This window comes from Mangifera indica, chromosome 9 (genome assembly GCF_011075055.1).
Source record: "Mangifera indica cultivar Alphonso chromosome 9, CATAS_Mindica_2.1, whole genome shotgun sequence".
NCBI lineage: Eukaryota > Viridiplantae > Streptophyta > Magnoliopsida > Sapindales > Anacardiaceae > Mangifera > Mangifera indica.
In genome coordinates, this window is record NC_058145.1 from 10178166 (window position 1) to 10196192 (window position 18027).

Consider the following 18027-nt stretch of genomic DNA (forward strand, 5'->3'; position numbering starts at 1 on the left):
CATTTTATTTCTCTAATTTATAAACAAAAATGATTTAAAATGATAAAATCTAAATCTAAATAACACTTTTATTTTTAAAATTACATATATTCTACAAGTGAGAGTAGACAAATAATCAATAAAAACGAGTAAAAACAAATATATTTATTAAAAATATATTACTCTAAACTACTTTTAACACAAAAGCTTATCATTTTCTTTAATGCTGCATTATATATTATATTTAAAACTAAAAATTTGTACACATTAAAAATAAAAATAAAAATAAAATGACACCATAAACCAAAGTTTTTTAATTTAAAAAATAGAACAATTTACATTTATATATAGATGTGTGATTTGTGATATAGTTGGTATGACAGTCTGATTTCAAAATCTTTTTAACGTTTACTAATAGATGAAACCAGTAGTCAAAGTTTTTAAATAAACAAATGGAATTGGTAAAAAATATATTGAAACAAATGAAATTTACTCTTTTCCCCCTCTAAAATTTTATCAAAGATCTTAAAGTTAACTGTACTCTCATAAGGGCATTTTAGCACTTTCATGAAACCCAATAAACTGGTACGAAATGAAAAACAGACCAGACCCGAGCAGCCAAGAGAAAGAAAAATCGAAACAGAGGCCACAACTCACAACGCAACACACAGTCTCGCTATCTATAAATATAAACATTAATCGCCAAATATCATTTTTCATTTAATAAAAAAAAACATAAAACAATCATCAACAACGAAAGAAATATATGCAAACAAAAATTAAAAATTAAAAACAACAGAAGAATAGAAGAACCCAATCAAAACGGCAAGGCCAAAACCCTAAAACGATTAATCAATATGGTGATGAAGCAAAAGTCGATTTAGATTAATATGATGATGAAGACGAGGGTTTGAACTGACGCTATGAAATGAGATGAGCACCGTCGTCGACGTGGCATTAGTGGTAGTGGAATTAGTTTCGTTCCATGGCTAGAGAACACGAAACGACGTCGTCCTCGCAACAGCAACAAGAACAGCAGCGGTGGGGGACGTTGGAGGAGTTATTGTTAGCGTGCGCCGTGAACCGTCACGGGATCAAGAGTTGGGACTCCGTAGCCACGGAAGTAGCCAACAGAAGTTCGAGCCTGGCGTCGCTCACTCCAGAGAGCTGTAAGGACAAGTTTCGTGATCTTAAGCGACGGTTCATGGCTTCAAACGAAGCCGAATCAACTAGTTTGGTTCCGCTTGTTGACCAGCTCAGACAAATTCGCGTTCAGGAGTTGCGCGACGAGGTTCAACGACACAACGTGTCGATTGTGTAATTCATTTTTCTTAGATCTGAGAGTGAAAGATTTTCAGTTTTCGTTGAGATCTATGGAAGGATGTGTCGTTATTTTATAATCGGTTCTTGCAGGTCTTTGGAATTGAAGGTGAAAAGATTAGAGGAGGAGAGAGAGAAGAGCTTGAAGGCGGAGGAAGCAGATCTGGAGAGAGAAAGGAAAGCCTCGCTGGAGATCACCGCTGGTAAATTCTCCTCCGCGGACGGCGACGAATCCGTCGAGCGCGAGAACCGATCTTTCAACGAATCCAATTCCATGAGTCAAAAAGCAGGGGAAACTAAGCGCAGGAAACAACAAAAAAACGACGTCGCGGAAGGAGAGAAGAAGAAAGAACCGAAAGTAAAATCTGAACCGGACAGAGATAACGATCCGGTTCCGCTTCGAACCGCAAGTGAACCAGACCGGGATCGAGATTGGTCCTCAAACGGTAAATCAAACGGAAATGTCTACGAGGACTATGAAGAAGAAGGTGAGGTGGATGAAGATAAAAGGGTGTCGGAGGAGAAAATGGAAACTGTTCAAAAAAATGGTAAAACGAGTGGACTCAGTGAGTCAAACGAGTTGTGGGACGATTCAAACAGGGAGGGAAAAGAAGTTGGGGTGGAGTCCCAGCAGACAAGTGATGTACAGAGCTCGGCTAGTTTGTCAAAGAATAAAAAACGGCGTCGTAGTAGTAGTGTCGAGGAGCCCGATGCTGTGGAGGTTTCTCCCGCCACGAAGAAGGTGTTGGCTGTGAAATCTGAGCCATTAGTTAGGTTTCTTGATATCATACGGTCACAATGGCTCGGCTTACACTTTGAGCGGCGGCTTCGGAGCCAGGTACATTCTAGTTCGAATTAAAACAATTTAAATTAAATCCCTTTTTTTTTTTTTTTTTTCAAAACAAGGAAAATTCATATGTTACAGCCTAGACTCCAACTAACGAACACGCATAACCGGAACACGACCAATATCATTGGGGAGTTTTTTGTCAAATGCAATGGTCGGTTTTAAAAGCTATGGCTGGGATGCATTTCAATATATGGAAGTGGGTCCCGAATAACTACGAATTTGGAAAACAATGATATATGGAGTAGGCGTAAAGAATTAACTTTTGACTAACACAAAAAAAAGAAGTATTAACTTTTGATTTTTTAAATAAATGGCCAAAAGATATTTCACAAATTCTTATCATTAAGTTTTGAAAGGTCTCTTTAAGTTTTAAAACTTCATATTCTCACTCATATTAGCGCAAAAAGACAATAAGATCATTTTACATGGATTTATTTATTTTATTTTTTATTCAAAATAATGTATGTTTGAAATTAAATATAATTTTGAAAAATTAAAGGAATTAATAAATACTTTCAAAGGGATTTTTGAAAATTCAAAAAAAAAAAATTGGAATGTTTATGAAAATTTTAATATATGTGTAATTAGTCTTAAGTGATGAATTTTTTAATTGGTAAGAATAAAATTACAATTTTACATTTATATTAAGTTTTAATGTACTTTTGCAATTCAAAAAAAAGTTAAAATAATCATTTAGGAGAAAATTAAATTGAATTCATTATATAACTGGATGATAAGTGAGAACTTGGTCTTTTGAAATTTAAATTGTGGTAATTTATCCTTTTATAAAATCTTGAATCAGAAGAAGTCATTTGGCCTGAATAAATTAAAGAAATAAGAATAATTGTTTTTAATTTGTTACATTAAAGGCCACCGTTTTAGAAGATGATATAATATATGAAAATATTTTCTTATTCTAAAACATTTACGATTAAAAATCTTATTTTATAAAAATTAGCATGCAATTTTCACCTACTTTAATCTTTTGGCCATTTATTTAGAAATTACAAATATATAATAATATGAGATAAAATATAAAATAAATGAATAAGAAAAAAAGTGTTTTTGCATGTGTAACTTTCAAGCCAAAGAAGCTTGTGCCTTTTCTACATCTCTTTGGGTGATATTTGTATTTTTGGTCTCTTCGGCCGCCAGGGTTTGCCATATTTAGAAATTAGAACAGATAAAAGCACACTTTGTTTAGGATTTGGAGCAGTGGGAACCACAGGCCGTCGTATTCCTTCTCTTGTTTGCATGGTTTGCTTTGGTAAGTACCGACTCTTAGATTGACGTTCCAGTTAGGGGAATCCAATGGCTTGAAAAATTCATGGGTCGTATCACGGATTCGTGCATGCATGTAAGATAAAAAATTCTTAGGTCGGATCACCATTTCGTCCATGCATGTAGAGTATACTCAACATTTGTGTGGTTTTGATTGTGATTATTAGATCTGGAAAAAAATAAAAGTAACAACATTTATAACAACTACTGATTTAAATATCCGTTATTATGTGTCTGCATCTAATTAGTTATAACATATTATTATGATCAATTTTGAATTAAGTTAAAATAACTTATAATATTATATGTATGCTTTTTTAAGTATATAATTTTATATATAAATTATATGTCTTTATATGATTAGTGTTATTTTATCTTTAATTTAAAATTATTCAATTATATAATAATACATTATTTATATATATATAATTATATACTTAAAAGTATATACATATAGTTTTATTATATTATTGTTGATACTTAAATTAATATTCATTATAAATATATATAACATTATTTAAAATAATTTTTAAAAAAATTAAGTTAAAATATTTTAGTGAAAAATGTTAGTTAATATGTATACTAAAATTTCTATATACATATTTCACTTATTCAAAATTTTTATTTGAAAGCACTAAAATTTTTAAAAAGAAAATTTAGGGTCGGAGAAAATTTGACTAAATTTTACATTCTATTGTTAGGAACTGACATTTGTCGATGAATTGTCCATCTATTTTGCTTTATTAATTTCAAATATATACTTTCAATTCCGGGATTGAGAGTATGAGGTGTAGATCTAGGTTAAAATTATACGAGACTATATTTAATTGTATAATTATATAATTTTAAATTAAATATAAAAAAAATCATTCATACTAGCAATGTTATCTGAATTAGAAACTTAACAAAAACTTTATATACTTTATCATTTCTTTATGCGAAAATCCTATTTATAAAAAAATTGGGATATTAATTAAAATATACATAAAATTTTGCACTTAAATCTTTTTAGACAAACATTTATTGAATTTACTTTTTAAGCAAACTCAATATTTATTCTAATAATATCTATCTATGGGAATTATCTGTCTTCAATTGTGTTTTTTTTAAGTAGCGTTTTTGTTAGTAGCATACTTTAATATCATTAAATTGATTGTAAATTTGATAATTTATAAATTAAAACATTCATAAACTTATTAGAAAATAAGTCGATTTTTTGTTTGATTGTTGATATGTTCTGATCAAAGCAAAAAGTAATGCGAAAAGTATGAATGTACTTCTTGCACTTATATTTTAATATAAATATTATCTTATATTATAATATATTATATATAATATAATATTTATATAAGAATATATTTTTTATATAAATATTTATGTTTTATTAAAAAATATAAATATAAATATATTTTAATATATTTATAGTAAAATATGAGTGCAAGAAATGTTTTCACACACTCTTCACATTTGCATTTTTTGTACTTGTATTTTTTGCATTTTTCGTACTTTTCACAGTTATACTTTTCACACACGCACTTTTTGCCCTCACATTTTTTACAGTCACATTTTTTGCATTTATACTTATTTTTTCGCTTCAACTTGTACATATCAACAATCACACCAAAAAATCAATCTGTTTCTGAATAGTTTTACGAATATTTGATTTATACGTTATCAAACTTATTATCAATATAACGATACAAGAGTATGTTTGGAAAAAAAGATTGCTAACTAAAAATCATTTTGAAAAATATACTGAATAAAAAGGTAATTAATAGAGAAATATTACTGGAATAAAAAAATAAATTTACTTAAAAGGGTGAATTCACTAAAAATTTGTTTAAAAAGGTTTAATCAATAATTATTATTTTAATTTGAACTAATACCTAAGAAAAAGGGGTAAAATCGGTTGGTCATGGGCTTAAAAGTGGGGTCCGCTATTAGATGTACAACAATTGTGTGCAGTTGATGACATAACATCTAACTGCTACTTATGAAAGAGAAACTTTCGTTTGTTCATTCTATCCGGAGTCCGGATACTGTAACGGGGAGGAAGCGTTATATCTACATTACTACTTACTGACTGACTGGCAGAGTGACTCCTTTTGAATGGTTCTTAGGTTTCGTTCATGGTTTCTTTCCTCACGCGGGACATTTCGATTGCCTCCTTTTCTGCTCCAACTAAACATGAGTCAATGGCTAAGCTACCCTTTTAACACTTCAAACATAATTTGATTCCTTATTTAAGATCAATGGAGTTTTAAAAGTCCCGGACGTATGATTGTGTAGCTGATTGCTTTATTTTATTATTAGTTATTGATTAAATTATTTGAATTTAACGTTAGAATATAAGTTACATCATGATAGAATGTAGATTATGTGTCAATATCGAATTTTGTCAAAAGCTTGTTATTTTTGATATTATTAGTTATTAATTGTAAAGTTAGTGCGTGTTCATTCAATTATCAGTTGTTTGAATGTGAATAAGATGTGGGTAAAATATATTGCAGGAATCTGAAAGGTACAAGAAGTTGATAAGGCAACACATAGATCTTCAAACAATTCAATCCAGGCTTGACAGAGGACTTTATTCTGACTGTTTTCAAAGATTCTTCAGGGATCTCTTACTCTTGTTCAACAATTTCCTAATATTCGTCAGACAAAGCTCTCAAGAACATGCTGCTGCACAACAACTTCGGGCTCTTGTCACCAAGGAAATGACTGCCAAGTTAAGGAAACCACAAACTCCTGCTGTTAAACCTGAGCCTGAACAACAACAGCAGCAAAAACCTCGAAAAGAACTACCTGTCGCACTTTCAAAACCTAGCAGAGCTTCCACCATGGTGGTGTGTGGTAAGCGAAGCTCTGCAAAAGCAGCTTTGGAGAATGCTGCTTGTAGAAAAGGCAATAAAAAGGAGAGGGAAATCGAGGAAAAAGCGAAGGTGACTGAGAAGAAGATCAATGGTTCTTTTGTTGGTATTGAGGAGAAGGGTATAAAGAAGAATAGGAGTAATGAAAGATCGGTTTCGGGGCAGAGAAATTTGAGAACTAACAGCAAGGGAGGAGGAGAGGTTAAGCATCAATATGGTGGTAATGAGCTTAGCTCTCATGATTCCTTAGAGGTTAAGATGGAGAAGAAAGAGATTGCCCTGAGAAAGAAGCAAGGGGCAGCAAGCTTCTTGAAAAGAATGAAGCAAAATTCACCCAGTGAAGTGGTGGAAAACGACAGTGGCGATGACAATGACAAGGAGGAGGAGGGGGAGGAGGAGGAGAAGGAGAGCAAAGATAATAGAGTAAAAGAGGAGGCAAAAAAGAGGAAGGGGAAGAAGAGAGATGTAGGAAAAGATAGGGTTATAAAGAGTTCAATGGGAAGAGGGGTGAGAGAAGAAAGTAGAAGAACGAAGAGAGGGGTTGGCCGGCCATCGAAAAGATCGGTGTCGGAAAGTCTGCCAAAAAAATTCGTAGCGGTGAGGCTGCCAGAGATGGCAGAAAAGAGACGGAGAGACAATGGTGAGAGTGAGGCTGGAGTGGGCGGTGGAAGTACCAGATCTAGGAAAAGAACAAGGAGGTGAAAGTGATTATTGTATAATGTATATTATTAGGAATTTTGTTTTTTTTTTTTAAATTTATTTTCCAGTTTAGTGTTTTACTTGGGAGGAAAAAAAGAGAAAGGATTGGAATGGGGAGAATGCTTGAGAAAGAAATTTGTATTTTGGAGTTTCGTAGAATGTTTTTGTGGCAGCCATTGCATATACACCACCGCCAGGTGTAGAGTTAGAAATGAATTATAGGCTTTTTATTTATTTTTGAAGTATTTTGTTAATCAAAAATCAACAAAAAGACCAAGATGTTCATTGGATAATATTATGGAGTCAACGGTAATTTACTGTGCCTTCTGAAATTGTTACCTAGTCTTGCTGCTTGCTTCTTGATGTGAAGGCAAACTCCAAATTTCATTTCCATTAATATAATAAATCCATTATTTAATTTTGGAATCAAATTGGAGTTGAGAAAGCATTTCACATAAGTCTATATAATCAAATAATGTTTGTAACTGGATGATTCAAATGGGCATTTTCTTTTTTAGCAATGTTATGTATATATATATATATATATATATTTTTTTTTTGTCCATAATTCATATGTACAGATAAATATGTTATCATATTATGTAATTAAATGTTATTTTATCTTCAATTTAAAATTATTCAATTATATAATAACATATAATTTATGTACTCAAATTATGTGTCAAAAATATGTATACATAATTTATCATTTCCTTTATCTGTATATAAACACTACCAACCCATTAATAATACAAAATGAGTGATTTTCATTTAAATTATGTTGATTAATATCACCAAAGTTTTAGTTGGATTGGATGTTTAATTTATAGCAAAATAGACGCTTCATAATTAATAAAAATAAATTCCCTCGTGAAATAAACTGGTTTATGACAATGTTACCCCGGAAGTTTGGCATGAAAATATTTTTCCTCTAGTTTTTTATTTTTATTTTTTTACTATCTCTTAATTATATATTTTTTACTTAAAAGTAACTATTCAAGGGTTAAAAAAACATTTTGAATAACTCGCAGGCATTCTGGTTTTTCATTGGTGGACAATTTTGATCAAGTGATTTGAATTTGGATTTAGATAATAAAGTTGATCACCTTGTAATTTTAAAATTCTTAAATGTAATCAATTTCTTATTTAAGGGAGAGAACCTCTATGGTAACAATGTAATTAACTCTATTTAATATCGTATTTTTAATTAGAGTAATATTATATATATTTATTTATTATATATAAATAAATATATGTATAATATGTCATCATATAATTATATATTATTTTATTCTTAATTCAAAATTATTCAATCATTTAAAAATATATATTTATTTATATACTCAAAATAGATACACATAATTTTATTATTTTAATTATTGTTAGTTCTAATAAAACTATATATATTTATAATGAGTATTAATTTAGATGATAATAATAATAATGTGATATTATATTATTAAATATTTTTAAATTAAAAATAAAATATTATCTAATTATATGATAATATATCATTATTAATTCTTAAATAAATATTTATTATTCGGTTGCTCTTTCCATGCTTAACTAAGTAAGATAAGCTCAATCGATCAATGAAGATTTTCATTTTCTTATAACAGATTATATGCAATAAATTGACATTAAAAAAATTTGTTATGATAATTTGATCTTGGTAGTTAAATAGAATTAAAAAAAAAGTAATTAATTATGCATAAAACGTTGTCTAATGTGACCAAAAAAAAAAAAGATCAAGGTAGTATTTTAACAATAACCAATATTTTCCGAATTTTTACTTAAAAATATTAATAATTACACAAATTTTCTATAGAGTAAATTACAGTTTTCCACCCCTAGTTTAGAGAAAGTAATTCCTCTCCATTGAATTCAAATGCTAGAATTTTTATCCAAAATTTAACTTCACTGACGAAAAAATGTCTTGACACAGTGTTACACCACTAAAAGATCATATTACCCTTTATTATTTTTACTTTTATAATTGTTATTTTAACTTTATAGGGTCGCTAGCGATTGTAAGACAATAAGAATTTTCCAAAACATTAAAAGCAAGGCTAATCAAAGCAGAGAACAACGAACACACAGAATGAATCTATTGAACACAGGACACAAGTTTATTGGAAATTCCTAAAAATCTTCATTAAAGCTTCAATTAGATTTACAACTGTATTTATATACTAACTAAGCCAATAGCTACCCATAACCGTCAATTACATCATCACTGTTGATCTGAAACTACCTTAAACCAATCTAACAGTTGAACTACCTAACTCACTTTACACAAAAAACTAATCAAACAATCGCAGAGTAATAGTCAATGCCACATTTTAGAAGAAAAAGAAAAAAAATAATAAAGAAAAAGTTCTAAAGGAGATTTTGATTATCTTTATACCTGAAAACGTAATAGACACAATTTTCTTCTGTTTGAAAATGATGCGTTTTGATATTAGTAACTTCAATTCAAAAATGCACTTTCTAGTTGATAACATTCAACTTTAGGCTTCATTACCTATTTTAGACTTAACATTGCTGCTATTGGGCCACATCATCAATACAATTAGGTTGCCATATCTAGCATCAATACTGAAAGCAATACAACTCCTTCACATCTTCCCTCAAGGCAATGCTTCTGGAAGTAGCATTAGACTTGTTTTTAAAAAAACTGCACTCATTCATATTTGAACTTTATTATATCCAAAAGAGAATCAAAAGAAGACTCCTCCCTTAATTCAAACACTACAATTATCCAACTATTTCCAATTGCATCAAGACTATAATCTCAATAGTTTCTGCAATCTAAAAAATAAGCTAGGAACCCTTCTCTCAATTAAAATACTGCACAAATTAAAATACTGCACTGATTCAATTAAATAAAGACAAAAACTACTATTGTTACTGCTAGGATTAAACATCCTTGCTGAAACCAAAGTCACAATGAGAATTTCTCCCTTAATTCACATACCATATTGAATCAAAAATACTGCTGTTATAACCAGTAACTCCTCCCTAGAATTAAGCATCACAGATAACTATAACACTCATTCAACATTTAATATTTGACCAGTAAATCAATAAGTCCTTTTGAAGCCAATTCATATTATCCCATCATTTATTTTTCCTGTTATTTTCCAAATTGAAAATTTCTCTTTTAGTTATACACATTAGTGTTTGTGGACCACCTTCTTCCCTTCTTTCACATTCCTTATAAGATTTCTCCTGTTCTATCATGTTCAACCTTGTTCTAAGCAACTCAAACCTTGCAATAGGTAAAGCCTTTGTTAATACATCAGTTATCTGGTGTTCTGTGGGAACATATTGCACTCTCAAATTTTTTGCAGCCACCTGCTCCCTTACAAAATGCACATCTATTTCTATGTGCTTGGTTTGACTATGGAACATTGTATTTGAGGCCAAAGCTCCTACACTTATGTTATCACACTAGATAATGGGCACTGAAAAATTATTAAACTTGATCTTAGCCAAAAAACTTTTAATCCAAGCAATTTCAGTTGCTGCCAGACTTATTGATCTATACTCAACTTCTATAGATAATAGGGCAACAACTCTTTGCTTCCTGGATGCCCACTACACCAAATTTGAGCCAAATAACATAGTGTATCCACTGGTAGATCTTTTATCTTTTGGTATTCCAGCCTAATCTACATCAGCATATGATTCAATTGTAAATACAAAAGTTGGTTTGATTAGTAAACCAATAAATTTGGTGCCTTGAATATACCTCAAGACTCTTTTGCAGGCTTGCCACTGTAAGACTATAGACTGCTTTAAAAATTGACTCACCTATTAACTATAAAGGCTAAGCCAGGTCTAGTAAGTGTAAGATACTATAAAGCCCCCATTGTACTTCTATACTACTTTAAATCCTCATATAGTTCATTATCCCCCACAAATAACTTGGTTCTAATAGTTATAGGACTTCTGCAAGGTCTAGAATCTTGCATTCCAATTTTAGTTAACAATTTATCTGCATATTTTGCTTGGCATAAATGTAAGCCTTCATTGTTTTTGTGAGCTTCAATCCCTAAAAAGAAATTAAGTTCTCCTAAATCTTTTAGAGAGAATTAACTATTTAGACTCAAGTAAACCTCTTCTTGTAGTTCTCCATTCAAAAATGCATTGTTTATATCAACTTGATGCACTGGCCATCCAAAAGAGACTGCTAATGTTAAAATAATCCTAATAGTCATAGTTTTAACAACTAGACTAGAAGTGTCAAAGTAATCAATTCCTGGGGTTTGCTAGAAACCTTTAGCTACTAGTCTAGCTTTCAATTTTTGAATTGTACCATATGCCTTTAGCTTCACTTTATCAACCCATTTGTGCCCAATTAAATGCTGATCAGGTTTAGGTGGAACCAACTCCTATGTCCGATTTTTCATCAATATTTCATACTCAACTTGCATAGCTCTAAACCACTCTGGTTTGCTCATAGCTTCTACAGTGGTTGTTGGCTCTTGAATGACAGATTCAGAAACATAAGAAAACTTCCTTGGTGGTGGTAAGTGTCTTGTCTTCGCTCTTGTTAACATATGGTACACATACCTATTGATTGATGTATCAATAACCATCTTTGGATTATGTGAGAGATCAATATTTCTGTGGTCAGATTGATTAGTTTCTAAAGATGAAACATAAGGTGACCTCTCTGATAGACTCTCTTTATATGTCTGAATGGTAGTAGATGAATTATTAATAAGGTCATCATGGTTAGGTGATTGACTATTTCTATAACTTGTAATGGTATGAGGCGTTTTAGAAGGTTCAAAAGGTAGATGAGATAAGTGAGTGGTTGAAAAGTTCTTATTAGAAATTGTTACTAGATCATCAATAATTTCACTAGAATTTGCTGTATTAGGATCACCTAAATCAGTAGCTTTAGGACATAAACTTTCAAAACACATCTGTGAAAGATTAAACACCTCAAGAGGTGACACAAAAATTTCAGAATGTTGAATAACTTCTAGCTGACTTTTAAAGTTTGGATCAGACTTAAAAAGAAACTCTTCTTCATTGAATTTTACTGAAGCAGAGATATACAGTCTTCCTGTACTACGAAGACATTTATACCCTTTAATGTTTTAGGCGGTAACCCAAAAATACACATTTTTGTGTATGGAACTGAAATTTTTCTGACTATAAGGTCGAATGAAAGGATAATAAACACATCCAAATGATTTCAAACATAAATAGTCAGGTTTTTTCATAAACAACAAGTAATAAGGATTATGATTCAACAAAACTATAAAAGGCATTTTGTTGATCAAGAAAACAAAGGTTTGAAATGCTTCCCACCAGAAACTTAAGGGCATACTGGCTTGAGACAGTAAAACTAGACCTAATTCCACTGTATCTATGTTTTCTCTCAGTCTTTCCATGTTGATGTGTGTAAAGGCAAGACACTATATGTTTTATCCTATACTCTTGTAAATAAGGTAATAAGGCCCTATACTATCCCCCCAGTCTATTTGAAGGGTTTTCAATTTGGTGTCTAGATGTCTCTCAATAACTTTACGAAAATATTTAAAAACACTCAAAACTTCAAATTTAGTCTTTAAAGGGAATATCTAGGTGTACTTACTATGGTCATCGATAAAGTGTACATAATACCTAAACCATTCTCTTGATAAAATAGGTGTAGGGCCCCACAAATCAGTATGGACTAACTCTAAAGGTTTGCTAGCTCTTAACTGTGAACTTGAAAAATGACCTTGATGATGCTTTCCAAAATGAAAATCTTTACAAAAAGAAAAATCATTAAAATTTCCATTCCAATTCAAACTTTTGAAAACATGTCTCATAATTCTTTCACATGGGTGACCAAGTCTCTTGTGCCACACATTAACATCACATTTATTAGCTAAGTAACTATTATCATTCATGCTAACAACCTTGACATTTTTGGTGTGTTGAAAAAATGGACTTTATGTTGGGGAATTAGACTCTGTAGAACAGTAGTTTAAAAGATTGACAAAATAAGGAATTTGGAGTTGATATAACCCATCTTTAAGTGCTTATTGAAACAACATAATCCTGGTGGTCTTGTCCTTCACAAAGCAACAATCATTTAAGAACTCAACCATTTTATCATTATCTTTAGTAAATTAGAAATACTCAACAAGTTTTTGGTAATTTTGGGAACACACAAGATGCTTTTTAGGTGAAGAAATTTATTAAGGAAGGTAGTAGGCAAAGACACAAAACTAGTATGGGTAATTTTGAGACACTCACCATAACCAACTTGAAGTTGTTGAACCCCTACATATTCCTCTTTGATGGCTAGCTAGTAAACTTTGGAGATAACATGATCTGAGGCCCCTGAGTCCATGTACCAGCTCAAATCTTCAATAGTACTTGGGCATGCATAATAAGATTTTGAGGTCCCTTCAACTATGCCTACACTGTCTTTCACACATGTTGACTGCACCACTTGAGCTATAGATTGAGTAGAATTTGGCAATGATTGACTTTGTAGTATTTTTTCCCTATTTTGATTATTTGACACAACAGCTTGCAATGAATGAAACTGAGGATACATTGACTGTTGGCTTGCTTGATAAGGATGATAAACTCCTGAGACTTGTGTAGGGACAATAAAACAAACAGAACTAGACATTCCATTGTTATTAGCTTCTTGACTTTCTATTTGACCTAAGAAAGTCACATCGAACCTATGATAACACTGTAATCCCATATGGCCTGACTTCCCACATAGTTGACAAATAACTTTTGCTTTGTTAGAACATCTTCCTCTACCTCTTCCTTAAGTGTATGACATACCCTTATTTGTCATAGGCTTAACTAATTTTTGACCATTCTTTTCTAAACCATTAATTTGCCCTATATTAGCATTGGAGTACAAAGCATTCATATGGTTTCTCATCATGCCTCTACTGATCAAATTGGTTGTACTCCCTCCATAGTTATAACCAAAAATGGGTATCTTACTAAGCTTTTGCTCATACTTCTGTAGGCTTAGTTTTACATCTGCCAAACTTACTTTCTCACCAGAAGATGCTAAATTTGTCATGATGATAGCAATTATGGGCTCAAATTCAGGACTTATACCATTTATGACAAAATTGATTAACTCTTTTTCAGTTATCTTCTATTCATATGCCAACAAAGTATCATACATTTATTTTATCTTTCTTATATATTCTTACACAGATTGATACCCTTCTTAAAATTTTGAAAAGTGTTCTTTAGGCTAACAACCTTCACTTTAGACTCTGTAACAAAATAATGCTCTAAAGTACTCCACACCTCACTTGTAGTTAGATAGTTTATAACATTGATAAACATATCCTCTGAAATTAAGGCAAGTAACCAACTCATCAATAATTCATCATATCGTCTCCATAGAAAATATCCAGGATTTGATTGTTTTGACTCATTCAAAGTAATATCAGAAGCAACATGCACAAATGGAATAGGACATGTAACCAAACCTGTGAGATGCTCACGTAATCCATGAGCACCTACCGTATATAAGGCTTGTGCTCGCCAATAATGGTAGTTGTTCTCATTTAGCTATGGACTTATAGTGTGCAGCTTGAGACAGGAAATGAATTAAAGTTCAGTGAAGCTATTTTGCTATTGTTAGACTCTCCACCAATCAACTTCTATTCAGGCGTCATCAAATTCTCTGAAGTGAACAAACCAAAATCTTGAGCCATGACACGTGAGTCGCTAGCTTTGATGCCATGTAAGACAATGAGAATTTTCCAAAACATTGAAAGCAAAGCTAATCGAAATAGAGAACAGTGAACACATAGGATGAATATATTGAACATAGGACACAAGTTTACTAGAAATTCCTCAAAATCTTTATTAAAGCTTTAATTAGGTTTACAACTATATTTATACATTAACTTTCTATTTGACCTAAGAAAGTCACATCGAACCTATGATAACACTGTAATCCCATATGGCCTGACTTCCCACATAGTTGACAAATAACTTTTGTTTTGTTAGAATATCTTCCTTTACCTTTTCCTTAAGTGTATGACATACCCTCATTTGTCATAGGCTTAACTATTCTTTTCTAAACCATTAATTTGCCCTATATTAGCATTGGAGTACAAAGCATTCATATGGCTTCCCATCATGCCTCTACTGATCAAATTGGTTGTACTCCCTCCATAGTCATAACCAAAAATGGGTATCTTACTAAGCTTTTGCTCATTCTTCTGTAGGCTTAGTTTTACATCTGCCAAACTTACTTTCTCACTAGAAGATGTTAAATTTGTCATAATGATAGCAATTATGGGCTCAAATTCAGGACTTATACCATTTATGACAAAATTGATTAACTCTTTTTCAGTTATCTTCTATCCATATGCCAACAAAGTATCATATATTTCTTTTATCTTTCTTATATATTCTTACACAGATTGATTACCCTTCTTAAAATTCTGAAAAGTGTTCCTTAGGCTAACAACCTTCACTTTAGACTCTGTAACAAAATAATGCTCTAAAGTACTCCACACCTCACTTACAGTTAGACAGTTTGTAACATTGATAAACATATCCTCTGAAATTGAGGCAAGTAACCAACTCATCAATAATTTATCATATCGTCTCCATAGAAAATATCCAAGATTTGATTGTTTTGACTCATTCAAAGTAATATCAGAAGCAACATGCACAAATGGAATAGGACATGTAACCAAACTTGTGAGATGCTCACGCAATCCATGAGCACCTACCATATATAAGGCTTGTGCTCGCCAATAACAGTAGTTGTTCTCATTTAGCTTTGGACTTATAGTGTGCAGCTTGAGATAGGAAATGAACTAAAGTTCAACGAAGCTATTTTGCTACTGTTAGTGTAACACCCCAGATTCTAACCTCACTTGAAAATGCAAAACGAATTTAATCCATGACTTCATTCTAAAAAAAATAATTCTATAGCATAATATAATCTTATTTTTGCCAAAATAATCCCCAAAAAGAAAATAATTAAACATAATCACACCTTATAAATAATCCACAATTACAATATTCATAAACAATAAAATCTAGACATCAAAACTCTTCAATCTCCCAACTCAGCTTGAGTTCATTTTATTCCACCCCTCCTAGCTAATCTAGAAAACTTATTCTGCAAAATAAAGGAGACGAGGAGTGAGCCGTCAACTCGGTAAATAAAAACAAACATAATACATAACTTTTTAATAAATAAACATCATAAAACTTCTTTATTTTCAAAATAATTAGTCAAAATAAAAAACCCTTGATATTTCTTAACTATAACGGAACTAAAACATTTCCACAAATTAAAAAAAACAATATAAACAAGTTCATATTCATTATCCTAATGAGAAACAAACATAAATATTTTATATCAATCATAAGGGATAATTTTAAAATAGTTCATAAACATTACTCGTAAATAAATAAATAAAACATAAAATTTGTACTTAGCCTTTGTCACATAGTGTCACCTACATTCGTGGTGACTTGGTTCGATTCTTATTCATATTCATCATAAGTCCGCAGACTTTTCATAATTCATATTCTTATTCATATTGGTCCGCAGACCCTTCATCGTATTCATATTCGTAATAGGTCCGCAGACCTTTCATCGTTTTCATAATTGGTCCGCAGACCCTTCATTGTGTTCGTATTCATAATTGGTCCGCAGACCTTTCATCATTCAACATATGTCCCTGGATGTTTTATGATCCGGTCATATTTATCGATCCATAAATCCTATGGACATTTGGCAAAATAATCTTATAAAACTTGTTTTTCTAACAAATCTTTATCTTTGAAAAATAGCATAAAATCTTTATTCAAGGAATTCATTCAAATATTTTTATCTTAACAACAGTATAATATAACATAAGTTTTCTTCTATAGAAAAATATCAAAACACTTTTCGAAAGTATTTTACATAACAAGATCATATACTTCTAAAATAAAACCATAACATAATTTATCAATCATAGTAAAAGAATTTTATAACATAAATAACCATATAAACATTTTTCATACAGAACAAAAATCATTACGTATTATGTAAGCTTTTACTTACCTCAATAATTTCTAACTATGTCTTTAATCAACCAACGAGATACCAATATCTTCACGTTGTCCTAGCAATCATAATTCAAACTTAATACTATCAGATCTTAATCTTAGAAGTATCCATTAATAATCTATAAACCTTACAAATCATCACCCTAGTGTTAAATCATACTAAACTCCATTAAAACCAACTGTGCATATACAAACTTCTTACTGGACAGTTATGATTGCAAGATTTTTAATAAATTACTCACTCATGGTAAATTCACAAAATTCGGACAAATTAAAGTAGACATGTAGTAAAATATTGACAAAAAGTTTCAAATGAAACAAAGTTAAATTTCGTTTTCAAAACGTTCAATAAAGAGAGCACATCAACCCTGTCAAAGAAACCAGATCTTTACTGGACAGCCCTTATTTCTTGATTTTTAAAAATTTCTATAGGCATTGAAACTTTATGAAATTTGGGCATGTATGAATAGGCATATAATACAATTTGCAGAAAAATTTTCAGATAAAATTGAGTTCAAATACTTTGTCAAAATGTTCAAGAAATCCAGATCATCAAATTGCCAGAATACAGATTGTTTTTTTTCTATTGAACAGTCATTGCTATAAGATTTTTAATAAATTCTGTAATTATCAAAAATTCACGAAAATTTGATATAATTGAAAACACATGTTATAAAATTTCCAGAAACTTTTTTTTCGATTGCAAATCAAATAAATTTCTTCATCAAAACATTTAATAAAGATAAAATAACAAACTGTCCAGAATTTTTAGTTTCTAATATGCACAAACACAATTATTGACCTAACTATGATGCTAACATAATTTAAATCTAAATTTAACTAAACTAAATAAAATAAAATTGAAAGATTAAACTTACTCAAATCTCCAACCCTTTTTGTTGATCCAAATAACTTTACACTCTCCCTTTTTCAATTGCCAAGTATAAA

The 18027-nt window shown here is 30.9% G+C and overlaps 1 protein-coding gene across 1 annotated transcript; it reads left to right on the forward strand.

The window, feature by feature from the left end:
• Positions 1-652: 652 nt before the first annotated feature.
• On the forward strand, positions 653-7233 carry LOC123224759 (myb-like protein X). Its single transcript, XM_044648461.1, has 3 exons — positions 653-1296; positions 1393-2137; positions 5941-7233. The coding sequence occupies exons 1-3, from the start codon at positions 965-967 to the stop codon at positions 7000-7002; spliced, it is 2139 nt and encodes a 712-aa protein (XP_044504396.1). The 5' UTR covers positions 653-964; the 3' UTR covers positions 7003-7233.
• The last annotated feature ends 10794 nt before the right edge of the window (positions 7234-18027 follow it).